Genomic DNA, 15,590 nt, shown 5'->3' on the forward strand with positions numbered 1-15,590 from the left:
AGCCATTGGGTATATGGAGGTGTGAATAGCGGCCGGTAAACCAGCCACTGGGTATACGGAGGTTTGAATAGTGGCCGGTAAACCAGCCACTGGGTATACGGAGGTTTGAATAGCGGCCGGTAAACCAGCTACTGGGTATACGGAGGTTTGAATAGCGGCCGGTAAACCAGCCACTGGGTATATGAAGGTTTGAATAGCGGCCAGTAAACCAGCCACTGGGTATATGGAGGTGTGAATAGCAGCCGGTAAAGCAGCCACTGGGTATATGGAGGTTTGAGTAGCGGCCGGTAAATCAGCCACTGGGTATATGGAGGTTTGAATAGTGGCCGGTAAACCAGCCACTGGGTATATGGAGGTTTGAATAGCGGCCGGTAAATCAGCCACTGGGTATACGGAGGTTTGAATAATAGCCGATAAATCAGCCACTGGGTATACGGAGGTTTGAATAGTGGCCGGTAAACCAGCCACTGGGTAGATGGAGGTTTGAATAGCGGCCGGTAAATCAGCCACTGGATATATAGAGGTTTGTATAGCAGCCGGTAAACCAGTCATTGGGTATATGGAGGTTTGAATAGCGGCTGATAAATCAGCCACTGGTATATGGAGGTTTGAATAGTGGCCGGTAAATCAGCCACAGGGTACATGGAGGTTTGAATAATGGCCGGTAAACCAGCCACTGGGTATACGGAGGTTTGAATAGCGGCCAGTAAACCAGCCACTGGGTATATGGAGGTTTGAATAGTGGCCGGTAAATCAGCCACTGGGTATATAGAGGTTTGTATAGCAGCCGGTAAACCAGTCATTGGGTATATGGAGGTTTGAATAGCGGCTGATAAATCAGCCACTGGTATATGGAGGTTTGGATAGTGGCCGGTAAATCAGCCACAGGGTAAATGGAGGTTTGAATAATGGCCGGTAAACCAGCCACTGGGTATACGGAGGTTTGAATAGCGGCCAGTAAACCAGCCACTGGGTACATGGAGGTTTGAATAGCAGCCGGTAAATCAGCCATTGGGTATATGGCGGTTTGAAAAGTGGCCGGTAAACCAGCCTCAGGGTACATGGAGGTTTGAATAGTTGCTGGTCAAGCAGCCACTGGGTATACGGAGGTTTGAATAGCGGCCAGTAAACCAGCCACTGGGTATACGTAGGTTTGAATAGCGGCTGGTAAACCAGCCACTGGGTATATGGAGGTTTGAATAGCGGCCGGTAATCATCCACTGGGTATATGGAGGTTTGAATAGCAGCCGGTAAACCAACCACTGCGTATATGGAGGTTTGAATAGCGGCCGGTAAACCAGCCACTGGGTATATGGAGGTTTGAATAGCGGCCGGTAAACCAGCCACTGGGTATACGGAGGTTTGAATAGTGGCTGGTAAACCAGCCATTGGGTATATGCAGGTTTGAATAGTGGCTGGTAAACCAGCCATTGTGTATATGGAGGTTTGAATAGTGGCCGGTAAACCAGCCACTGTGTATGGAGATTTGAATAGCGGCCGGTAAACCAGCCACTGGGTAAACGGAGGTTTTAATAGCGGCCGGTAAACCAGCCACTGGGTATACGGAGGTTTGAATAGCGGCCGGTAAACCAGCCACTGGGTATACGGAGGTTTGAATAGCGGCCGGTAAACCAGCCACTGGGTATACGGAGGTTTGAATAGCGGCCGGTAAACCAGCCATTGGGTATACGGAGGTTTGAATTGCGGCCGGTAAACCAGCCACTGGGTATATGGAGGTTTGACTAGCGGCCGGTAAACCAGCCACTGGGTATATGGAGGTTTGAATAGCGGTCGGTAAACCAGCCACTGGGTATATGGAGGTGTGAATAGCGGTCGGTAAACCAGCCACTGGGTATATGGAGGTGTGAATAGCAGCCGGTAAACCAGCCACTGGGTATACGGAGGTTTGAATAGCGGCCGGTAAACCAGCCATTGGGTATATGGAGGTGTGAATAGCGGCCGGTAAACCAGCCACTGGGTATACGGAGGTTTGAATAGCGGCCGGTAAACTAGCCACTGGGTATACGGAGGTTTGAATAGCGGCCGGTAAACCAGCCATTGGGTATACGGAGGTTTGAATAGCGGATGGTAAACCAGCCACTGGGTATATGGAGGTTTGAATAGCGGCCGGTAAACCAGCCACTGGGTATCTGGAGGTTTGAATAGCGGCCGGTAAACCATCCACTGGGTATCTGGAGGTTTGAATAGCGGCCGGTAAACCATCCACTGGGTATATAGAGGTTTGAATAGCGGCCGGTAAATCAGCCACTGGGTATATGGAGGTTTGAATAGCGGCCGGTAAATCAGCCAACGGGTATATGGAGGTTTGAATAGCGGCCGGTAAACCAGCCATTGGGTATACGGAGGTTTGAATAACGGCCAGTAAACCGGCCACTGGGTATATGGAGGTTTGAATAGCGGTCGGTAAACCAGCCACTTGGTATATGGAGGTGTGAATAGCGGCCGGTAAACCAGCCACTGGGTATATGGAAGTGTGAATAGTGGCTGGTAAAGCAGCCACTGGGTATATGGAGGTTTGAATCACAGCCGGTAAACCAGCCGCTGGGTATATGGAGGTTTGAATAACGGCCAGTAAACCAGCCACTGGGTATATGGAGGTGTGAATAGCGGCCGGTAAAACGGCTGCTCGGGTTCAAAGTGTTCAGCCAGCCACCTTTACAGTTAAGCCAACACCATGCTTTATGGATTTACCCAATGCTTGATAAAAAAAAAATACACTATAATACACCATCATTTCATTATTTTTTCACGGGTTGTCTAGTTTTTACTAAAACTCTCTGGTTTAGTTAAGACTTTACAATAAAATAATTTTCTTTTAAATCTTTCATTTAATCCACTTAATAAACACAGTAAAGTGAGGGAAAATAGAGATGAATATTATTCTGATTCACACACTCTCCACCCACCCCAAAAAGTTACCTTTTTTCTGTCAAGGTACGCACTCTTGAGACGATGAAAAACCAAACCACAAACAATTAAGTCCATTGATTTTGGTCTCAGTGGAAGCTATGCATAACCATGACATGTAATTCTTTTTATCAGCACTTTGGTCGGAATGCCAAGGCCTAATTTGCGAATGTCGATTTTCGAAAGGCTTAGGAAGCATTGTTGCTCATTCCAGGCAGGGCCATGTGATCTACGACACATTGACCTAGAGTTTACCGACGAGCCCATCTCCTCTTCCCTGCTGCACTCTGGTGACTTCACAACCGTTACTGCCAGCATGGCAGAAGCTGAAGTGGCCTTCGTCGGATTCTCGTACAATCCTGTACTGGAGGATATCTCGTGAGCGTTTGCCAGCTCAAGTTATAGGAACAGAGGAGCAGCACTCGGAAGCATTTTCTTCATGTTAGCGATCATACTTCCATAATTCACTTTGTGGCCATGATCAAATGTGATTCCACTCGACTCGGAACATGTCTCCAGCTTTCTGGAAGGTTAACCTCCAAACAGATCATGAATGCAACTGGATAAATCATTCAAACAATGCTCTTCTTTAAACTTTTTTACTCTTTGTTTTTTATTGTTCAGTCAAAGCTTGAGACCTTCTTGAGATTATTCCCATTGAATAAAGTTACCTCAACTTAATTGGTGCAAGTTTGCTTTTTTTCTCAAACTGCAAACAATGTGTATTCATAATTATTGTACGAGTGGGGGAGGGAGGGATAGAGGAACAAGGGCCGAGCCTGATCTTATCATACACAAGGCCATGTGTGACATTTCGCACAAGTATACCACCGGATTTATTCACATTCATAATCACCAAATTAACAATACAGAGAAATGAAATAAAATAAATAAGCTACTGTACTCGTGGCTTTTTTTTGAAACTTGTCGTTTTTGGAAGTGAAATTGGGATGGAGCATCAACTCGTCATAATCTACACTGGGCTACTGGGCAGTAAAACAACATCCAGATGATACTTAATGCCGTTGCACGATGATGCATTCGTAACACAATTGTAACTACAAGGGCACTCAGTAGAGCGCATACCTCCGCCACGCAATGCCTGATCCACGAGAACATATCGGGCCCACTACATTTTTGAAATATCATGCTATACACTACTATAGCGGTTTCGGCCCTATCTCTCAACGGTGAACTCCCTCACTCTATTCAATCCCATTCTTCCCTCCAGGCCTTCAAAACAGCTGTTCACCACCACCTCATCATCCCCCATCCAAATCCTCGATCTTTTCGACCCCCGATAATCCAACCAAGCCCACCTCCTTCAAATTCCCTGCTTTCCTTCCTGAAAGTCCCTGTAATGTCCATCTTGTATTCCCCATGTTCCCCGCCCCATCCCTCTCCCTTCCACAGATCCCCTAATGTCTCTGTTCCCCACTGTTTTGTCCTTCCCACTCCCACCCCTCGTCTCATGCCCCCCTTGCTGTGCATTGTGTGTTCGCTCTCATACGAGCCTCGACAAGGTATACAAATTGTTTTTTTTTTTTTAGATCCCACCAAGTGGTAAAGAAACATCCTCTTCCTGAAATGTATGCATGTGTTCCAGCTGTTGTTCTAAAGACTGCCGGTCTTGCTGTTCCACACTGCAACATGAAGAGCTTTCAGAGTTGCCTGGTTTTTGCAAAGGATCAGGAGAATTCTTAGGCAAAACATGTTTTGCAGCTACTAGGTAAGAATGATATGACCAAGAAGGATTTCATTGAATGGACTGCCTACCATGCATCTCGGCAGCATCCTTCAAAAGATCCTCCAGCTTTGATTGCTCAGCTGCCACTCTTCAATGACAAAGCTGCCACTTCATCGATACTAAAGCATGGAAATAATGTCTTGAAGCAAGCTAATGAGTTCCTCAATCCAGGCCAAATACCTGTAATAGCTTGTGATCAACCTCTGTTTGCTCTGGCAAAATATATACAATGGAACTGGCCTGTCACTCATGGTGAGCAGAAGTTTGTAGTGATGCTTAGTGGTCTGTTGTGATCCTGATTACCTTCAATAATTTCAAAATGTGGACATTTATCAACTTTTGCCATGTTTTCCAGCAAAATTTGATTAGACATGTACAAGTAGACAGCTGTTTATCTCCCTTCGTAAATCGCTATTTAGGCGGGCAATTAGCTGTGCACATACAACAATGTTTTTGTCAGCGTTTATTAATAGTTAGGCATGTTCGCAAGACGCTCGCTAAAAGCCTTTCACAATTTTGGCCCTTAGGGCTTAACATAAGGAATCGAATGTGCAGCCTTCTGTAATCCTTGGGTGAGGCATTGAGGCGGGGCCTAGGCAATGTCCAGGAAGGGGAGAGGGGAGGAGTTACGATTGCCTCCCGAAGGGAGGAATTTTGTGCCCACCCCCCCAGAGCTGAGGCGAGGAGCTTGGATTGCGTCACAAAGGGCGGGCTGTTTTGAGGTCTTGTGAGAATTTGTTGGGCGTGAAGAGCGGAAAAGTTTGCCTGACCAGAGGAGAAGTGTTTCGGTTCATCTTCTTGCTTCGTCGTCGTCGCTGGGTCCACTCGTATTCCTTCCTTCTCTGTTACTGCTTCGTCATTCTTAGACCAGAAGCTAGGTGGAGTATAATGCCATTTGAGCACAAAAGGATCGATTGTCCAATACCATTGTATATATGTGGGCAATACTAGAAAGGTCCTTCTTAAGTTGCACCAGGTTGGACACTATCTGTGGCACCAGGTCAAATGGCGCCTTGGTAATATCATTCTTATCTAGTAGCTGCAAAACATGTTTTCATTTGCATTACAAGCACAAGTGTCATTTCTGGATTAATGAGTGAGGAATAGCCCCGAGATACCAAAATGCATCTGAAGAACACATGGTGGTAGGGTAAAGGTACTTAAGAACGACATTAATTGGTCATTAATTAGCATTTTAATTAGCCTTTTGAGCACAAACATGATTGTTTTTGCAAATTACACCTAATACCGATAGAAAACAATATCAGTAACTTAAGAACAAAAAATAGTCAGACAAAGTGACTTCAGAATTAAACGGGAGGACAAAAACATCTGAACAGTTCGTCTCAAACTGCAACAATGTCTAGGGATATCAATATGTGAACACAAACACCAGGGGTCATATTCACAAAATAACTTGTCACTTTTCCTTTCTTGTCTGGAGCCTCGTTTTGGTGCCAGGCTGAACAATTTACATTTTGTTTCCCACTGATACGTGGGATTGAATCAGGACCTCAATCAAAATCGAATCAGCTTGTTCTTGTCACCTAATCCACCTAGTTTTGTCATGACTCATTTTGTTTTGGCCCCATCTCTCAATGGTGAAGAATCACTTTAAAAATTTTCGCAGGTCCCAGCTACCCGAAGCGCTTCGTCATGAAAAATGATTTGACAATGATCTCATTGATGAGGAACTTGCACCGTCATCAGATGATGAAGTTGCATGATCTGCATGATTGTAGTCAAGTGTTTTCTGGCTCGTGTTTATTAGGCAGTTTGAAGCCTTATAATGCCGGCTTATTTCCTGTCAACAGGTTTCAGGGGCCTTATTCACAAAAAAAAAACTTTCCTGACTCAAGTCTGGAGCCTTGTTCTGGTACAATTGAGATTTCTTTGGCCCAGAACAAGGCCCAATACTTGAGTCAGGAAAAGTGACAAGTTATTTTATGAATACGGCCCCTGATGTCAATGTTCACAGATTGATACCCCAAGACCAGGGCTCACCAACCTTCTTTTCAATACGAGCTACCTTTGATTAATGAAATATTTCAGGAGATACTAAAACATAAATTGAAAATATATTGATCGGTTAGGGTACAAATTCAGTTTTGACAGTTCAATTACAAAAATACATATTTAAAGTGAAGAAAAATTGATCCTTACCTTTACTTGAGTGTGAATCTTGACTGTATGTTGTGCACCAGTACTGTGTAATTTGGTGCGTATCCTTAATGGGCAAATGTGATGGAGTCCTTCAGATGCTCATGTCAGACGGGTTCCAAATTTATTTTTCTGAAACTGCCTTTTCCGACATGAACTGCATCAAATCTAAGTCGAGCCAAATAGGGAAGCCACTTTCATTGATACTTTGCGAATGTTACTGTACTTTTCGGTATCCATGATACTCCAGAAATTTGTGGCAGATTGCCCTGATTTCAACTGAATGTCATTTTGAAGGCTGAAAATCTCCATTTCCAAACGGACACAATCAAAGTCAAACAGCATACTAATTTGGTGAGAAATGCCACTAACATGAGCTTCCATGAAGGGGTTTGAAGTGAACATCACACAGGGCTCCATCTCCTCAAAATCATTAAATCTGTTGTTGAACTCTTGGCCAAGCCTGGTCAGGAAATCACTGAACTTGTCAATGTCCACAATTCCGACAGAAACCTCACTTTCTGCTTGTGTTAGGAGTACAGAAGAGAAATGTTGTATTTTCCTTTTCTGGACTTGTTGTGTCAGAAGGTTAAGTTTCGACTTGAAAGCTTTCACTGTGCTAATCATGTCGGCAATTGTCTTCTGTTTCCCCTGCAATCCACAGTTCAGGGCGTTCAATGTTTCTGGCATATCTGTTAGATATGCCAAATCAAGCAGCCACACATCATTTGATAATTGGGTGGTATTTTCCTTTTCTGGACTTGTTGTATCAGAAGGTTAAGTTTCGACTTCAACCCTTTCACTGTGCTAATCATGTCGGCAATTGTCTTCTGTTTCCCTTGCAATCCACAGTTCAGAGCGTTCAATGTTTCTGGCATATCTGTTAGATATGCCAAATCAAGCAGCCACACATCGTTTGATAATTGGGTGGTGGCATCTTCGTTTTTGACTCCATGAAAACTTTAATTTCTGGTAAGAGTTAAAGAAATCGGCGCAGTATTTTTCCTCTGCTAAGGCACAGGATTTCAGAGTGCAGCAATAGATCGCCATTACTCGGATGATAGTTCATCCAGAAAGGACTTGAACCTTCGGTGCTGTTTTGTCCTTGCATGAATCGCATTAATAATTCTAACAACAGGAGACATAACTTGATCAAAGCCCCATTAGTTTGACACAAAGAGCTTGTTTATGAATGAATCAATGGTAGTTCAAGAAACGAGGGAAATCAGGGTCTGCTTTACACGTTGCGATGAAACCGGCATGACAACCGATCATCACTGGCGCACCATCGGTTGTTATTGCAATGAGCTTCTTCAAAAGAATTATTGACCTTGTAGATGTTAAAATTCTTGACCGTTATTATTGTGTTGCTGTGTATATTATTAGGTAAAAATAATATTATAATGTCACATGAAGGTCTTTATTCACAACAATGAACGAAGGAACTCTTCCATTTACACAGTAAGCTCACTTCCACAACCACACGTGCTTGTGTCTCTGTGTCTCTCTCTCTCTCTCTCTCTCTCTCTCTCTCTCTCTCTCTCTCTCTCTCTCTCTCTCTCTCTCTCTCTCTCTCTCTCTCTCTCTCTCTCTCTCTCTCTCTCTCTCTCTCTCTCTCTCTCTCTCTCTCTCTCTCTCTCTCTCTCTCTCTCTCTCTCTCTCTCTCTCTCTCTCTCTCTCTCTCTCTCTCTCTCTCTCTCTCTCTCTCTCTCTCTCTCTCTCTCTCTCTCTCTCTCTCTCTCTCTCTCTCTCTCTCTCTCTCTCTCTCTCTCTCTCTCTCTCTCTCTCTCTCTCTCTCTCTCTCTCTCTCTCTCTCTCTCTCTCTCTCTCTCTCTCTCTCTCTCTCTCTCTCTCTCTCTCTCCAGTTGTTGTTGTTGTTGTTCTGCTTGAACAGGCCCGCTGCACATACGGAAACTTTCACTCATGATCGTTTTGGTAAGTGCTACAACTTCTTCTTCTTCTTTCGGCTGCTCCCGTTAGGGGTCACCACAGCGGATCATCCATATGATCCGCATCATGATTTGGCACATGTTTTACGCCGGATGCCCTTCCTGACGCAACCCTGGTCGCCTCTCACGACACAGGGATATGGTACACCTATTTTAACCGGGGTATACACCGGCCCAGTACACTGGTACTCACTTCGCCGACCTCGGAAGGATGACAGGCTGAGTCAACCCCCTGGTGTATTAATTCAGTGGCCCAACAGGGCTTGAACTCAGGACCTTTTGGATCCCAAGCCACTGCCCTAACCACTGCGCCAACACCAGGCTCTTGGTAAGTGCTACAACTAAATTAACTTTATTTTTGTGTTCTTGTCTTCATTAAGACCATGTATCAATTTTTTTGCAGCTTGTTTTTTTCTTTTTTCCACGTTTTAATGCAAGCTACTCATTGGTAGCTAATGAGCTACTAGTCGCTTGCGATCTATGTTTTGGCGACCCCTGCCCAAGACATTGTTGAAGTTTGAGACCAACTGTTCAGATGTTTTTGTCCTCGGGTATAATTCATTCTTAAGTCATTTTGTCCGACAATTTTCTGTTCTCAAGTTACTAATATTGTTTTCTATTGGTGTTAGGTGTAATTTGCGACAACGATCATGCTTGTGCTCAAAGTTTAATTAAAATGTGAATTAATGACAAATTAATATCATTCTTAAGTACCTTTACCCAACCACCATGTGTTCTTAAGATATGCATTTTTGGTATCATAGGGCTATTCCTTGCAAATTAATCCAAAATTTGACAGTTGTGCTCGAAATGCGAATTTAAAACTGAAAATGGCGCCACTTGACCTGGCGCCATAGACCAGTATCCAACCTGGAGCAACTTAATAACGACCTTCCTAGCATTAGCCATGTATGCAATGGTATCGGACAATCAAACCTTTTGTGCTCAGATGACTAATTAAACTCTGCCTAGCTCCCGGTATATCTCCCTGCCGAGTCTTGCTTCGTGTGCCTGGTTCGTTGTCTTCCCTGTTTCTTTTCATCGTGCCTGCATCATAGTCTTGCCTCACCCGTTTTATTGGCTGATTCAGCACCACCTCCTTTGTCAACGAATACCAAGCTGAGGCCTCACCCGGTTGCTCGTTTCCCATTCCCGTCTGTGCTTGAGTCTGGGATGAGGCGCCCAAGGTTTTATCCTCTATTAAATGATTAATTATCTATTGATTTTGCGTTTCCCCATTTTCTCCCCCCCCCTCACCCCCCCCATTCTGCCAGGTTCAATCTATCCTTTGTTATTTGTTTGGGAATAAATCCCGTTTTAAAAGAGCTAAGGTTGACGTGTGCTTTCTGCGATCCTGCGCGCGCAAAGCCACCATTAATCTGACATGTCCAAGGGAGTAACAGCCAGTTTGGTCCATCCATGCTGAACACGACAGTATGTATCCATCCATCCATCGGGACCATACTCTGTGCAGAGCGTTGGTGCTGCTTCAGCAGTCTCCTTGGCTATTGGGCACAATCCTGGATGAGTCGTCACTCTGACACAGGATACCGGCAAGCTTGCACTCATTTGGCAGACCTCAGAAGGATGACAAGCAGAGTCAACCCGACCCGGTATAAATTCAACAGCCAAGGGGGGATTTGAACTCAGGATGCTGGGATCCCAAGCCCACCACTCTAACCATGAAGCCAACACCAGGCAGTTTGTATGTGTGTGTGCACATCTGAAAATAAATAGAAAATAAAAACAGGGCTGGCCCGATTCCCAGCAAATTTTGCATACTTGTTGCTCGTACCCAGAGTCAGGTCATGGGCACAAAGCCCAAAATAACCTTCGACATCCAAACTCATCAAATAACCTTTGACATACAGGTTTTACAAAGCCAAGGTGTCATGGCATGTGCAATGATGGATTGCACGAGGTGTTAGGAAAAGCATACTTCGTTCACTTTCCTTGCCATCAACACAAGTATGCTCCCAATGAGATATGCTGTTGTCCTACTAATATGTAATGCTTGATGTAATGCTGGATTTGTTTATTGTGCACTTAGTCTGTGAAATACTCATTCCCTTTGATCAAACATTATCCTGGCTTATTATTTATGCAAAGTGGGTGTAAAGATGCTGCATTCAAATACTTATAAAAAGTAGGCCTCTGGGTAAAGGTAATGGCGCAATTCCAAATTCCCTATGTAGTCAAGAGTAGCATTAATGAGAGTATCATATTGGCCTGATTTTGTTGCCTATTGGTAAAGACACTGAGGGTTAAAATTCAGCTGAAGGCAGTATATGTAATAAGCAATTGGATTATTAGGTTCTGGAGACTGAGCAACTGCATCACTATGGGAATGTCAATAAAAAGCAATGCCAGAAATCTCCCTGCTCGTTTCATGCTTGTTAACACATTGTGCAAATCTTAATGCCTTAAGCAAAACATTGAATGGGCACAAACGTAAAAAAAAAAAAGTGGCAATAGAAGAAATCTATCCCCACCCCACTACACATTCAAATTTAGCATTTTTGAAACTGCAGTGTATAGTTGTCCTTTTTGAAAGGACAAACCTATAATAATAATAATGACTAGCCGAAACCCCGTCACAGACGAATTCCGTTCCATGAGCCCAATATGACAACCAGTGGCGGCTCTTGTAAGAGCCGGATCCCAATCGATGTATTCCATGGCCTTACCTAATGAGGCCTACAAAACGTCCTTGTACACGACATTTTTGGTGTACACTACTCCTTGTGAAGAAGTCCCCTGTTGTGCACGTGTCTACTTTGACGTACAAACGCCGTGTCAAAACTTCTCAGGTCACAGTACACCGAGAAAAACGTGACGCGACTGCGAGGAGGAGCACAAAATTGGTCCTTCAGTATTAATATATAGATAATAATAATAATAAAAAATTCTTATCAAAATAGGCATTTGCATCTCAGTTACAATGGAAGCCCTCTTGATTGCAAGAGAGGATTCACAAGATATGACCACAAGTGTTCAAATCATGTCATCTCTGAGAATCTAGAGTGCCTTCCGAAAGTATTCACACCCCTCGACTTTTATCACATTTTGTTATGTTACAGCCTGAGTTTAATATGATTAAAATAAAATAAAAATGTTGTCACCAATCTACACAAAATATCCCATCATGACAAAGTGCAAAAATGTTTTGAGAATTTTTTGCAATTTAATAATAAAAATCAAAGCAGAAATGTCTTGCACCAATAAATACTCGACCCACTGAGTCAATACATTGTAGAAGCGCCTTTGGCAGTGATTACAGCTTCAAGTCTTCTTGGGAATGTCTGCATCAGCTTTGCACATCTGGATTTGGGGAGTTTCTCCCATTCTTCCTTGCAGATTTGCTCAAGCTCTGTGAAGTTGGATGGAGAGCGTCGATGAACAGAAATCTTCGTCTTTCCACAGATTCTCAATGGGATTAAAGTCTAGAATTTGGCTGGGCCACGAAGGCATTTTCACGTTCTTGGTCTGCGCCCAAAAGCTCATCGCTAGACTTGGTATTCCAACGCTGGCGGTGTGGCAAAGGAGTTTAACCATGTGCTCATTGATGGTCACTGGAGGATGATCTAGAACTGCAGGGTCTACCTGAATGCTCAGTTCCTCATACCAACCACATGCTTGTTGTGGAAACTCTGAAGTTTCAGCTTAAATCCAGGAGAATGGAACCATCCCAGCCTAGGCTGGATGTTGGCAAGCTCAAGGATGAGAGAGTAGCTGAGGAGTGTGCGAACAGGCAGAGTGGGGATTTGGGGTATTTGGGTGCTTTGGGGAATCCTGACGAGTTGTGGAGTACCTTCAAGACTACCATCCTTGATTATGCTGGTGGATGTCTTGGAACTCACCATAGGGTGAATAAGAATTTCTTCTCTCAAGGGACACTGGATACCCTTGACCAGAGTCGCAGGGCCAGGCTTAACGGCAGAGCTGAGCTGTTCAGGGAGCTGAGGCGTAAAACTGCACATGCAGTGAGGGTGGACAAGGAGCCCAATGTGTGAGGAATGTGTGAGGGGCAGAGTGTGATTCTCGTCATGCTTACATGGGAATTCGTGCATTGCATTCCTGCAAGCCCATCCCTCGGTGTACGGCAGTTAGAGCGGAGGGTGGTGGGCTCTTGACAGAGGAGTCCGAAATGAAGGCCCGCTGGGCCGGTTACTTTGAGCGGCTGTACCAGGGTGACGCACCAATTGTTGAGTTGAATGTCAGGGATGTTACTACCCCCATTGCTGACCCTCCAATCAACTGTGATCCACCTTCGTTCGTGGAAACACAGGCCGTGGTGAACCGGTTGAAATGGGGTAAAGCTCCTGGCATCTGTGGCATCCATGCTAAACTTCTCAAGGCTGGTGGAAATGCTGTACTCCTGTCGACACATGCAGTGCTGTGCTCTGCTTGGAACATAAGCATCATCCCAACTGACTGGAAGAGGGGTCTTGTTGTCTCTCTCTGGAAAAGGAAAGCTGATCGTCAAGACGGCAACAACTACGGAGGGTGACACGGCTCTCAGTGTCGGGGATGATCTTTGATCGGATAATTATTGATAGGGTTCGCCATCATCTGCTTGAGCACCAGTGTCCAGAGCAGTCAGGCTTTACACCAAAGAGGTCAATGATTGACAGTATCCTTGCTCTTCGTGTCCTCACCGAACGCAGACAAGAGTTTCGGCAGGAGCTGCTTACAGCCTATGTTGATCTCTGTAAAGCGTTTGACTCAGTGAATCGAGATGCCCTCTGGAGGATTCTTGGTCTTCGTGGGGTGACACCAAAACTGATCAATCTGATGTCTGAACTATACACTGCTACTGAGAGTGACGTGAGTTGTGGTGATTCCATCTCTGACACATTTCCAGTTTTTACTGGAGTTCGTCAGGGTGTGTACTGGCCCCCACACATTTCAGAACTTGTATGGACTGGATTCTGAGTTGGATGTCAGATAAATCGATCTGTGGCGCATCGTTTGCGAATGTCAAGATCTCTGACTTTGATTTCGCAGACGATGCCATCATCTTTCTGGAGATTCTGGATATCCTTTTGAGGGCCCTCGAGGTGCTGAACGAGTTGTCTGAGCTGCTGGGATTACGGGTTTCCAGTGTCATAACTAAGATGCAGGCTTTCAGGAACATTGGATGCTGCTTTCTTGTCTGCACCTGTTTGTGGTGAGGATGTTGAGGTCACAGAGCCATGCACTTACTTTGGCAGTGACATTCATGTCTCTGCTGGCTTGAGCCAGAGGTCAATAGACGTCGGGGTCGGGCCTGGTGAGTCATGGATTCACTGAATCCTGGGGTGTGGCGCTGTCGGTACCTGTGCAGGAGGACGAAAGTCTGAGTTTTTAGGTCTTTGGTGCTTCCAGTCTTGCTCTATGGATGTGAGACTTGGACTCTGACCAGGGATCTGACAGGAGACTAAAATCCTTTGGTACCAGGTCTTTTCGGAGAATCTTTGGCTATCGCTGGTTGGACTTTGTGTCCAACAAGCGGTTGCTGAGAGAGACTCAAATGAGATTTGTTACCTGCATTGCATGTGAGCTTCAGCTGTGGCTGTATGGACACGTGGCTCGTTTTCCTGATGCTGATCCTGCTTACCAGATTCTCTCAGCGACTGAGCGTCGTGAGTGGAGGAGACAAATGGGCTGACCACATGCCTCGTGGTTGCAGTAGGTTGATCAGCATCTCAAGGAGATGGGGATGGTCAAACAGAGGCCCCTGGAGTGCTGGCGGAAAGTGGACGAAGCGACGCGCTGCTCCTACACATGCTCCCATACCTGACCTGACCTGAGAAAGTGATATGCACAGTATGGTCTTGTGGGACCGATCACCCGGAACCAATTGGTCCTTAAACGGATTTTCCCAATTGCAACAATTATCACTACAGTTCAAATTCACCCCTTCATTTAATATGCAATGTCACATGGGGGATGGGAATACAAGAAAGAAGCAATACCATTGGATGGGTGATCCTGCCTCACACCTACCTCAACTTCATGGTGTGGAAATCAAGGCTTTTATGATCATTAGTATCTCCCGCGGTGAAGCTGAGTCTTTGGGTGTCTGTCTGTCTCTCTCTCTCTCTCTCTCTCTCTCTCTCTCTCTCTCTCTCTCTCTCTCTCTCTCTCTCTCTGTCTCTCTGTCTCTCTCTCTCTGTCTCTCTCTCTCTCTCTCTCTTTCTCTCTCTCTCTCTCTCTCTCTCTCTCTCTCTCTCTCTCTCTCTCTCTCTCTCTCTCTCTCTCTCTCTCACCTCAGGAAGGTCGGGGGCCTTTCTGTCTTCTTCCGTCTCCTCTCCAGCCTTGCCGCCCCCCCCCCTGCGCGGTGTGTGCTCCGGCCCCCCTATAATTCCGCAGGGCGTTCAAGGTCCACCAAAAACCCTCTTCTAGTGAAATTGCCAAAATCAAGAATCACTGCTCACCTTCACTCTTTCATTCCTCTTTTTTTCCCCCACCTCTGAAACAAACTCCCACGCTCTCTTCAATCCCACTCCTCCCACCAGGTCTTCAAAACAGCTGTTCACCACCATCTCACATCTTCCTCAATCCAAAATCTTGATCTTTTCTAGCCCCGTTAATCCACCCCAAACCCACCTCCTTCAAATTCCGTTTTCCTTCTTGAAAGTCCCTGCAGTACCATCTTGTTTACCCTGTGTACCCCAACCGATCCCTCTCCCTTCCATAGATATCCCATTGTCTTTGTTCCTCTCTCTTTTGTGCTTCCCTCTCCCGCCCCCTTGTCTCCTGTCTTGTTATATGTTCTGTGTGTTAGGTCTTACATGAGCCTTGAAGTGGAGTAAAAAAAAAAA

At 45.2% G+C, this 15,590-nt stretch overlaps 1 protein-coding gene across 14 annotated transcripts in view; it reads left to right on the top strand.

Moving 5' to 3' along the window:
• Nucleotides 1-3,609, top strand: part of LOC147012731 (serine/threonine-protein kinase Sgk2-like) — a 45,836-nt gene extending 42,227 nt beyond the window's left edge. For all 14 annotated transcript variants that reach the window (XM_085853836.1, XM_085853841.1, XM_085853843.1 and 11 more), the window contains one exon: nt 3,143-3,609. In XM_085853836.1, the coding sequence (XP_085709962.1) occupies nt 3,143-3,310 (168 nt within the window). In that variant the 3' untranslated portion in view covers nt 3,311-3,609. The remainder of the gene's footprint in view (nt 1-3,142) is intronic.
• The last annotated feature ends 11,981 nt before the right edge of the window (nt 3,610-15,590 follow it).

This window comes from Eptatretus burgeri, chromosome 14 (assembly GCF_056783735.1).
Source record: "Eptatretus burgeri isolate ZD-2024b chromosome 14, Ebu_testis_v1, whole genome shotgun sequence".
In the NCBI taxonomy this organism is placed as follows: Eukaryota; Metazoa; Chordata; class Myxini; order Myxiniformes; family Myxinidae; genus Eptatretus; species Eptatretus burgeri.